Here is a 12,536-nt window from a genome sequence, read left to right as displayed (position 1 = left end):
AAAATTTATGAAATCATCATTGCCGATATGTTACATTATTAATTATTTTCAAGTGAAATCTATTTTTTTAAACGACTAACTTGTGTCTGAGTGGTTTATTTTCTATTACGGAAGGAGTCCTCTTTGGAGCCAAACTTGTGCATCGTTCTCATGCCCACATTTGTATTAAGATGCGCATACCTCCAATTGATTTAGTTTTATAATCGGTGGCACTGCACATCTCTCTATATAAATAAGCAAGAACAGCAGGTCCCCATGCATACGTGCTACACTCTCTAAAGTCACGTAAAAATTACAGGTACCTTAGGGAAACTTTGTTACTGTCTTTGTCAACAAATAGGACACCTCCTATGAATCTAAGGATCCATGCACGAGTAAACCTTTCTAGTTGTTGTAGGTTTCATGGTTATTTAATTATGAACAATGGTGAGCCAACCAACTTAATTTAATCGTACTACCTTGAAGTTCACCTTCTTGTGGTCTGACTCCTAACAATTTTTCACATAAAGTAGACCAATCAAGATTTGTTGGACCAATTAATGGTAATCCATCCACACGGAGACCTAATAAAACAGAGACATCTTGAAGAGTGATAGTACACTCTCCGCATCTCATGTGAAACATATGTATTTCGAGCCTCCATCTTTCAATCAAGACACCAATTAATGCCACATCTATTTTTAAGTATCTCATCTTCATTATCCAGTAAAAACCAGATTGTCGAAGTGGAGGAATAATTTCCTCTGGTATTTCTTCTTGACCTTGATACTTGGGGACAACTCGTCTGATGTGTAATTTTTTTTTGTCTTCTTCCCCATTCCAAATATGTTTTGAAAGATGCTTAGCTTGCATCCATAAAATGCCACCATCAAGTGGACCAGACTTAATTTGTATATTTGATGAACATGACGAGGAAAATGACATTGATACTACAAAATAAAATATAATATAATAAATTGACAAAAAAATTTATACATTATTTGTACATTAAAAAAATTAAGTACACTTACAATAAATTAATTAAATATATATACCAAATAATTAAAATTTGAATAAATAACAGAATATATATATTTGAATAAAAAAATATATGATACAAATAATAAAATTTAAATATACTCTCCAAATAAATTAAAATAAAAAGATAAATTAATATGGAAACAAAAATTTAAACAATATATATATAAATTTATAACGTGTCATATATTTGAATAATAACTTAAAATAACTAAACTAAATAATATTAACATACTAACTAAAACTAACATACCATATATATAACATAAATAATACCATACAAACGTAAAAAACCTAAACCAAATAATAATAACATATCAACTAAAATTAACGTAACATATATATAAGACAAATAATAACATATAAATTTAAAAAACGTCAGCAAAATAATATCAAGAAATCAACTAAAACTAACGTAGCATATATATAACACAAATAATATTAAAATTTGAAGATACTACTTAAAATTTGAAGGTATCAGCTAAGCTAAAAAAGCGTAGCATATATATATATATAAAACAAATAATACCATATTAATTTAGAAAATCTAAACAAAAAAAATATTAACAAATCAACTAAAACTAACCTAGCATATATATAACACAAATAATAACATACAACTTAAAAAACCTAAACTAAATAATATTAACATACCAACTAAAATAAACTTAACATATATATAACACAAATAATATTTGAAGTTACGAGTTAAAAAACACTTACCAGGAAGAGGAAGCACGTACGAGAAAGAGGGAGCACGAACGAAAGCTTTTTGCCACTAACACAAGTGAAACACACACTCACAATATTATTTGAGCTGGTATGTGAACTGGAGAGGATAAGTGATGCATTCCAATGGCTTTTATAGGGAAATACTCGTTCTTGCATTTTTGAAAAGCTTCTCGCCAGTCGTAATGGCGACACCCACTGCACCGTGCTTCTCGCCAGTCATAATGGCGACAACCCTGCACCTCTGTAAAAGCCTGTCCCTGCACGCTGCTGCTCTGCACGCTCCCAGGGCTGTACCCTGCATGCAAATCACCAGTCAAACTGACGTAACACGCTGACCTTAACTCGCCAACTACAGTGGCGAGACCACTGGCTATTTCGCCAGTGGCAGTGGCGTTTTCGCCATGTGTTGCACCAGGGACGTTTTTCCAGTGACGCTGGCGTTTTGCATGGCATTTTACGTAAAAAATAATCCCATGTAGAAATTTGTTTTAAAACAGCCCCATTCTAGAAATTTGTTTGTAAAAGAAGCCCCATTAGGACCAATTGCCTCCAGATTTCCTTCGGGGGTTAGCACTCATGAAAATGTTATTTACGACGTGTTTCAATGTTTATGTTGTAAAAAATAAAAAAATAAAATTAATTTTATAAATTCGTACGTGAAATATGTGATTTATTTTCTGTATATGACGTATTTGACCTTTTGTATCCCACAACTACAACTACAACTCATTATTATTCAGAAAATATATCAAATTTTACATTATTTTAATTAAATAAAGAAGAATTAACTAATATGGTAAAAAAAATCAAAATATTCATTTTGATTATGTATATTTGACTTAGTTTATTTGAAAAACTAAACTTAAATATTTTTAAAAACAAAAACAGAAAGTTATATATATTAAATGGTAATTTAAAAATAAAAAATGTGTATATCAAAATGATACTTGTCTTTATTAATAGTTATAGATTATTATTAATATTATTGTACTATAAATTAGGATATATAATTTAGAAAATGAGACTTTTTGTCTTTCCACTTTCTTAATTAGAGATTTTAAGTATTTTATATCTTATTTTCTTTGAAAGTATATTTTTCACACTATCTTGACCACTAGTTTTTTTACAGAATCTTTACAACTTGTTAAAACATTCTCTCTTAATCATCGCAATTGTTTATTGCTCTCCATCTATCATATTTATTTTTTATTTTAAACTTAACTTAAATATTTAAAAAAACATTACTAATTAAAAAATGAATTTATAATATAATTTGAGTAATTTATCGGAAATTTAAAAACATAACTAATATTTTAAAAATATTTTTTCATTAAAGTTTTAATTATACGAAAATATTTATCTTATATAGTAGTAATACGCCATTCTTAAAAAAGCAAAACATAAAAATATATTCTTTCTGACCTGATGATGTGGAAGTTGCGGCGTGGGTTCATTGCCGTTGCCTGTTATTTTACTTCATATTATATTTGTGTCATGCCTCCATCTAGAGTCTTCCATTCTATATTCCAACACCACTTGCACAATATTTTAGTCACCCGTCTCTCCTTCCACACTTCGCAATTCAATCTCTTTCTCTTCCTCTTCCTCTCTCTCTCTGTCTGTCTTTGTCGTACCTTTCCTTCATCCTCAGGTACTCCATTTTCCCCTTCCCATTTAATTGCCACATTCATTAGTTTCTTTTTCATAATTCACTAATTGCTCTGCTTCCTTTCTTGTTTTGCGTGTCTGTTATTCAGGGCGTTTTGTCTCATTTTGTTATTCAAGAATCAATTAAAAAAAATGACTCATATCCTTTGATATGGAACATTTTCATTTTCTGTATTCTTCTTTTTCATTCTTTCTTTTTTAATGGATTGTAATGGAAGTTATATAGTTTAACACTTTGCCTTCATTCCAAACGAGGGATATGTAAATAATTTATTTTGCCGCGTTTTTTCTCTTTTATTTTTTTATTTTTTTTGGGTGTGTTTGTTTGGGTTTTGGTTCTTTGTGATGTGGAATCCGTTGTTTGGACTTAACTGAAGCCAACGCGGTAACCAGAGGGAACGAGATCGTGAAAGGGCTCAGGCAAGAGCTGGTGGAAAGACAAAGCAGCCTAAGAATGATGGGTTGACCCCTGAACAGCGAAGGGAAAGGTTGTTATTTTTCTCACCTTTTCTCGTTAAGTTTTTTCCAATTGCATAATTAATGTTTTAAATTGCGGTAGCTATCGCGCTATGATTAATTAATTACCTATCAAAGTCGATAAACTTGCCTGCAAATGCCAGCCATTCTTGCAGCCGCAACTGTGGTTGCATTGCAGCAGCAGTAATTAGCAAAGCTGAGGTATAACATGTTTGGTTTCACTTTTTGGATGTGATTCTCAGAAGCTAATGGTTATAGCTTCGGCATCCCAGACAAGATTCCTGCATCCTCAACGAGTTTCCAAACACACTAATAATTACCAAAGTTGATAAAATGCTGTGACCAATTGCGTCTGCCATGTGGTTGTAGAAACAAAATTACCGTAATATTGTGGGATGCAGAGGCTTGCTCAATGCTCACGATCTTAATTGTGCCTAATTTTGTGTGTTCTTCTTTGTGTGCAGGGATGCAAAAGCATTGCAGGAGAAAACGGCAAAGAAAGCAGCTCAGGCTGCAGGAGGTAATAATGCAGGTGGTGGAGGCAAAAAATAGGCAAAAATCATTGACTTGAGGAATGTAAATGGAGTGTAGACATGGGAAAAATTATATTGCTTATTATTTGTGATATGGGTTTTTGGTTTAGAGTCATCTGCTTATGTCATTTCAGAATAACTGGTGTTCTGTGAGGAGGGCATTGTTGTTGGCTTATGAACCTTTGATTTCTATATAATTTGGAATGCAATTTGTCTCTAGCTTGTTGTGATGATCTTTTTGATTTTATTGTCTCTGAAGGAACAGATCTAAATGTGTGTAAGTTGATTTATATAATTTGTCAAAGGCGCCAAAATGGGTAGAGGCTTGTTAGATCGTGCAAGTCTAAACAATAGATAGTTAGAACTGTTAGCCCTTTAGGAGGAAAAGAATGTGGGAGTCTTTCGGTTTGGGAGGAAAATTTGGGAGGGAGAACATGGGTCTCAAACATTTGGAAGAGTCATGTACAATTGTATATCAAAGTAATTGAGGGTTATACTTAACTCTCCTATGTCTAGATGGAAATTACTGGTTTTCTTGTGTCACCTCTCCGCAGAACTAGATAAAAGTTCCATGTCACCTATCTCTAACAAACATGTAATTAGAGAACTTAATCCTGTGGTAATCATTATGCCTTCAATCTCAAGTGCAGGTCTTTTAAATTTCTCCACTTGCCTCCCATGAGAGGTCAACTACAACTTAATATGTTCCTGAAAATAATTAAAATTATTTACGTAAATTAAAATGACAAATACTTATTTAAATAATTTTTAACCAAACTAAACAATGAGGGGCTTATGGTTTGACTCCAAGGAGGACAGATGGAATACCATCGTTTATGAGAATAAAATATGTTAGTGCAAACTCATTAGAAGTCCGTCTAGCCTCTAAAAAATAACATTTTTGGTCTAAGTAAATAAGTACCCCTGAAAATCCGCATCAATCAACTCACAAGCCACCAGTGTCTCCCTAAAAGTTGTCATGTTTGTCACAACATATTGCATAACTTCCATATCTCGTTCATGATCATGCAACAAAGCATTGAAGTCCCCTATGACGACCCAAGGATCGTTCCTATTTCGAGCAATATCGACAAGGGAATTGATAAACCGTAATGTGCATGAGTTTTTTTTCTCCTTATTTTAACTCATTTTATAAAAAAAAATTGTCGGTAAAACTCCATTATTGAGGAGTTCGGTTGTGCTCCATATAACACGGTGATCCTGATGCTTGTAGGAGAGCATGCCCATGCTTATTCCAAAACTGCAGAAGCAAAGCTTCATGATGAATCAAGATTGATTCAAAGATGTTTTGATGATAACAAAGATGATAACAAAAGATGATGACAAAGGTGATGACAAAAAACTCAAAGGTCAATCAAAGAATGAGTTCAAGATGTTCAAGATAGAATCAAGAACACTTTAAGGTTGGTTAATAACTGATTTAAAAAGTTCGACTTTCCATGTCGCCTGCATAGACATCGATCATACAATCAATGTAAAAGATCTTTCTCAACTGATGTATGCAGTGTTCTCTCAGTTGGGTAAACATGATATATTAAAAATTGAGATTTTAATCTCAACCATCAATTTTTTAAATTACAATCTAACGGTTAAGATAAATTCTTCTCATTTCTCATTCTAAATTTCTTCTCGTTCGAGACATCCCCTCTTTATATATATAAGTAAAATTTAGATGTTGGCAATTGATGAAAAATTTCATTTTGTAATAGCCTTTGGATCATATTTTTTGTTTGCAATGATTGTATTTTAAAAAAATTATATTGCTCACTCCTATCAAATATACAATTTTGATAATTAAAATTAATTTTAATATTTTATATAACGTAATAACATGATCTTTATTATATAATTTTAAATATTAATTTTGATAATTTTGGTATTAAGTAGAAAAATTGAATATTATATTTATACTTATGCATATTTTTTTAAATCAATTATTTTAATATATATTTCAAGAAAAACAATAATTTAAAGTAATAATTATAAAAATATGTAGTTAAACTTAAAATAATTTATAATATATAATAATAATTAAGAATATATATATATCAACATAACTTATTTTAAACTTAGTTATTAAAATATATTTTGCAAAAAATAATAAGTTGAAGTAAAAGTAACAGCCGTTGATGGATAATGATTTAAAGAAATTATACTCAAAACCCACCCTTCACAATGTCTATTTTTAGTTTAAAAATTATAATTTTAACATTATTACAATTAAAATAATAGAAATAATAATATAGTATTATTTTTTATTACCAATGATTAGTTTTCAAACATTTCATTTTATTGAATTCGTAAATATTTTATAGATACATAAATATACAATTACTACGATAATATATTTCATAAAATAATAATTAAAAGTAATAATTTTATATATGTAAATTCCAAACAGTTCATATATATATATATATATATATATATACACCAATGTATTTTGATAACCATTATATTATTTTTATAACTTCATATAGAATGTGATTTTTATTGACTCAACCGTTGAATTATATCTACATATTACAAAGATTGTCTGCGTTAAATTTTGTCAAAATTGAATAACAATAAAAAGGTAACCAAATGATCCATATTTTAGTGTATTTTGAAATGATTATATTACGTTGATTCTAATCTATATTAACGAGGTAACAAATGATTTTTTATCAATATGAAATTTTACATATATGATCTATGTGAAAGGAACTTTTAATCCAACAGTGAGTTTTAAAAAAAAAACATTATTTAGTTGAAAGTTATAGAATGATGTAATAGTTATCAAAGTTATACCAGTGTAATTTGATCTCTCCTTATATATGTTAGAACAAAGCTTGAAGCCCCTAGTTTTAGTTTTGGTTTGATAATTTTGCAATGCCTAACTTGTTTTAATAGATGAGACATTTGTATTGAATGTTTTAGACTAGCCATGTCTATGATATACTTTTAATCTTTTCATGCTTAGTGTTTAATCAATTATGAAGTAGATGAAGATTTCTTATTCTCTAAGTTTCTTAAGAACTTACTTCTACTTGAAATTTGGCTAGTAGCATCGAATTAATCAATTGTCTCATTAGGTAATCAAATGTCTGAGCCAATTTAAGAAGAAGAAAGGTTTTGCAGCTTAGGATAATCGATTACCTCATTTGAAAATCGATTACCCAACTCTTGGAAACAAAGTAAAGCTCTCTGTCTGAATCTATAATCGATTACCACACATGATATTCAATTATCCAATTAGTACAGAAGAAACTAAAATTCTCAAACTGAAACGAATTAATCGATTACCCTTTCTGGTAATCGATTAACCAGTTTTTGACATTGCAGAATAAACTAGATGTAGGAATGGATTGGACTGAACTAGTATAAACTCTTGTGTGATTCTCTTATTCTCTATAACTCGGATTTTTGTAATCATCTTGGGATTGAAATTGATTTCAAAGGGTCGTCATAAAAGTTTTTGTTTTCTAAAGATCTTTTGAAGAAACTTTGATTGATTTAAAGGGATATTTTTAACCAGTGTTAAGAATGATTTGATAGAGATTTTGAAAGAATCTATTCAATCCCCCTTCTAGATTCTCATCCTAATCCAACATAATGAACATAACATACAACATTGAAGCCAATTCAAGGAAGAAAAGCATAACAAACATAACAGGGTTAATAAAAGCGCACACAACATGATGCAAATGACAAATGAATCTATAAATAGGACTATTAAAACAACCAGTGCTACAGAAACAAACCATGGTCCAACTTTGATTGGTAACAATCACATCTAAAATGTCCCCAAATCCCTGACTCATGAAAAACTCATTTAATAAAACTATCAACATTATGATATAAGATTTTGAGTGTGCACAATATATGGTAATGTTTATAGAGTTTAATTCAGGGTTACACAAACATGGAGGCCAACCCTAATTTAAGAAACATAATGATGTAGCTCCATGTGGAGTTTGTTGGCCTTAGATCTTCTTCATCAATGGAGTCCTTTGCTTCTTAAAGATCAATGGTAGTGGAATGGAGAAGGAAGAAAGATGATTGGAGACACCACTTCAAGGAGAAGATGAGTTAAGAACAAGCTCACCACTATAGGAAGCCATGGATAAGAGCTTGAAGGTAGTAGAAGATGAGTGAAGGAAGAAGGAGCACATAATTTTATGCCTCAAATGAGGTGTGAATTTTGAAGTGTAATTCTCAAATTATCAAAGTTGAAAAAATACACACACAAGGCCTCTATTTATAACCTAAGTGTCACACAAAATTAGAGGGAAATTTGAATTTCTATTCAAATTTCACTTGAATTTGAATTTGTGGAGGCAAATTTGGAGCCAAAATTAAGTCCAAGATTCTCCACTAAGTGTGCTTAGGTGTCATGAGACATGTAAAACATGAAGAACATGCACAAAGTGTGACTATATGATGTGGCAATGGGGTGTAGTAAACAAATGCTCACCTCCCCTTTAGGATGGTCCAAAATTTAATTGGATTGGGCTTCTCCCAATTCCATTAAATTTCTCTCCCAACACGCACACATCAAATAGTGAACTTAATTCAAGTTAAATTATAAAACTACCCCTAATACAAAAACTAGTCTAGGTGCCCTAAAATACAAGGGCTGAAAAATCCTACATTACTAGGGTACCCTCCCTACACTATGGAGCCCTAAATACAAGACCCAAAAATAATGAAATCCTAATCTAATATGTACAAAGATAAATGTAACCTTAATCTAATATGTACAAAAAGAAGTGAGCTCATACTTAGCCCATGGGCCCAAAATCTACCCTAAGGCTCATGAGAATCCTAGGGCCTTCTCCTACATCTCTGGCCCAATCTTCTTGGAGTCTCCTAGCCATGGCTCTGGTGATGGGTCCCCTCCTTGGGAGGATTGCATAACATAAGCAAAAGGTCCAAACAAGCAAAAGGCCCAAATTATAATTTAAAATAAATTAAATCAAACTTAATCTATAATTAAAACTTGAACTCCTAATTAGAATGAAACCAGCCCATTTAGTACAAACCCATGTTGGTACATTATTAGGCTTGGCCATGTAATGTGTTGATAACCTCTAAATTTTCCTTCAGTTTCTTTACTCTTCCATTCATTGGTATTTCTAGCCTAACCTTGGGGTCATCCCTTTGAGCTCTTCCTTTTCACAAGTTCTTTTAGTCCAATTAAAGGATTCTTCCTCTTAGGTCTTTCTTATCTTCTTAAAGGCCTTTATTGATCTCTATCAATATTCAATATTCTAGATCCCCAAAAATATTCTCTTTTTGCGGAATCCAAAATCAAACCCTATATCCTTCAGATACATATGGTTTCTCTTCTTCAGACCCCAACCCTTCATATTTTTGTTCCTATAGCAAAAATGAACTTAACGCACAACATTAAAGCCAATCCAATGAAGATGAGGATAAAAAACATAACAGGGTCAATAGAAGTGCACACAACAACATGCAAATGACAAATGAATCTATAAATAGGACTATCAAAACAACCAATGCTATAGTAACAGACCATGGTCCAACTTTGATTGGTAACAATCACATCTAAAATGTCCCTATCCCCAAATCCTTGACTCGTGAAAACATCATTTAATAAAACTATCAACATTATGATATAAGATGTTGTGTGTGCACAAGATATCATAATGTTTACAGAGTTTAATCCAGGGTTACTCACACGTGGAGGCTAACCCTAATTTAAGAAACATAAGAAAAAGGTCCAAACAAGCTGAAGGCCCAAATTATAATTTAAAATAAAATGAAACAAACTTAATCTAGAATTAAAACTTGAGCTCTTTATTAGAATGAAACCAACCTATTTTGGTAGACTCATGTTGGTGCATTATTACATGTAACATGTTGATAACATCTAAATTCTCCTTTAGTCTCTTTACACTTCCACTCATTGGTATTTCCAACCCAACCTTGGGGTCATCCCTTTGAGTTCTTCCTTTTCACAAGTTCTTTTAGTCCAATTATGGGATTCTTCCTCTTAGGTCTTTCTTCTCTTCTTAGAGGCCTTCCTTGATCTCTATCAATATTCAAATTCTTGATCCCAACATTAAAGCCAGTCCAGGGTAGAGGAGCATAACAAACATAATGGGGCTAATAGAGGCCAATCCTAAAATTGGTGAGAAGGAATGGACAGTCTCTTTCACCCTGAACAAGGACGTTCCAACCTCATCCTCCTCAGATAATGTGTCTACTAACGACACTCCTATCTCTCCTCTCCATAAGCGTTAAGTTCCCTATACTCAACCGCATCCACCTCCATCCCCCATCAATCTTGAGAAGTTCAGAAGAGCAATTCAAAAAAAGGACCCTTGATAGATGCTCTGAGGTTTCTTTTAGCATTCATTAATGATAATCTACTATCTAAATCTTCCTTTTCCAAGTCCACCACTGTTGAACCTCTTCAGAGGGAAACCATCACCGTCCAAGACCCTCCATGGACGAGGTATGACTATGAGCACACACCATCTGAGGCCTTCAAGGCTTTTCCTACAAATGTCGTAGTTCATATACTACTACCACAATGGACACGTCCAGTGCAACCACAAGTTATCCAGATGAAATCACATTGGCTTGCACCTAGCACCCAGTGTTAGGGTTTTATTTCACGTTAGATTCAACTTATAGGCCAAGTATAACCCAATCATGATGTAGTAACTGAACTATCATCCAGGTCATCTCCCAAAGGAATAATGGTGGGATTTCATGTAATTATTTAACTAAGAACTAGGTTTTGCATTTTTTTGTGATTATCATGAAATAAATAACATAAAAAATTAAATGACAATAAAATAATTAAGTAAAGATAGAAATACTAGACTTGGATGGTGGCGTCGATCTTGATGAATGAATGCCTAGGGTTAGACTTGGAATTCGCTTGATCCACTATAACTTCACAATTCTCCACTCATCTCTCTTGCTCACCCCCAATTTGCTAATGTATTCTATCTCAACTCCTACATGATCACAGATTCTAAACTACTTGCTTGATACGCAATACCTTGGACATACCGACACAATCCATCAACATTAATGGTCAAGAATTAGCGAGACTTAACAAGATTGTTCTATCCCTAGACATAATCCCAATTAAGTACTTGATTCATGTTCGAGTTTCAACAAGGCCCGCCAAATCGCAAGTCAGTTCCTGAATTCATCTATAAGATGCTTAATCAAATAAAAGCATTAAGTACAGAAACGAATAAAGAACTCAAGATGAAGTATTGAATTGAAAGAATTAAAGCGAAACAAGGTTCATCCTTTCCTCTCCTTGGAAGAAGGAATTGCACTTAGAAAAATAATACAATGAAACCTAGAGCATCTAATGGGATAATGGAGGAGTCTAGTTGGTGGAAGTATAAAATATAATTCTAAGAATTGCTAAGTACTTCTACACTGTTACAATGAATGTCTAGCCTCCTATTTATAGAATTGTAGCTTTGTTTAATTAAGGAGATAATCACAAGAAATTACAAATGAATAATGTCTCTAATTAATTAATTGAAGTAATTATCTTCTTCTTCAATTGATTTATCCTTGAAAAATATCTTGCTCTTGATTTTCCTAGCTTTTATCTTCAATTTTTCCAATTTCTCCTTCCAGAACATTTTGCTGATTTTGGGCCTCTGGAGCTCTTGCTAGAATGATCTCTTTTTGCTGAAAAACTATCAAGAATTCATGAAAAAAAACTAAAACAAAAAATTCTACCCAAAACAAAGTAAAAAATGAATTTAAAGCTAATTTGATTCAGAACAAGGCCTAAAGTTAACTAAAATGCCAAAAAGTTACAAAATGCATAAGAAAATCCGGTAAATTTGACGTTTATCAGTAGTTTTGGCCTACGTAGAACATTGATATTTTTAGTCGACACTAACCCAAAAACCCTAATAGATGTTGGCTGGCAAAATCCCTGGCTAATGTTGACCGAAAAACATCACCGATCGACATCGGCCAAAAAAATTGACATGCATCGAAAAACCCCAAATCAAAGTCGATTGAAAAAGGCTATGACTGACGTCGGCAGAAAAAAAAATCGACATTAGGTAGCGTTTAAACTGTCCGAGATAA

The 12,536-nt window shown here is 32.1% G+C and overlaps 1 protein-coding gene across 2 annotated transcripts; it reads left to right on the top strand.

The window, feature by feature from the left end:
• Positions 1-3,270: 3,270 nt before the first annotated feature.
• LOC114389512 (putative SERF-like protein) lies at positions 3,271-4,660 on the top strand. 2 transcript variants are annotated; one of them, XM_028350198.1, is made up of 4 exons: positions 3,271-3,400; positions 3,507-3,556; positions 3,800-3,905; positions 4,359-4,660. In XM_028350198.1, the coding sequence occupies exons 2-4, from the start codon at positions 3,550-3,552 to the stop codon at positions 4,444-4,446; spliced, it is 201 nt and encodes a 66-aa protein (XP_028205999.1). In that variant the 5' UTR covers positions 3,271-3,400; positions 3,507-3,549; the 3' UTR covers positions 4,447-4,660. The 2 variants fall into 2 exon arrangements, 1 of the variants encoding a protein (XP_028205999.1); XR_003661787.1 differs by lacking the exon at positions 3,507-3,556 and having other exon boundaries at positions 3,272-3,400; positions 3,795-3,905.
• Positions 4,661-12,536: the final 7,876 nt, after the last annotated feature.

This window comes from Glycine soja, chromosome 16 (genome assembly GCF_004193775.1).
Source record: "Glycine soja cultivar W05 chromosome 16, ASM419377v2, whole genome shotgun sequence".
Taxonomy (NCBI): Eukaryota; Viridiplantae; Streptophyta; class Magnoliopsida; order Fabales; family Fabaceae; genus Glycine; species Glycine soja.
This window is presented reverse-complemented; position numbering and strand designations above follow the sequence as displayed.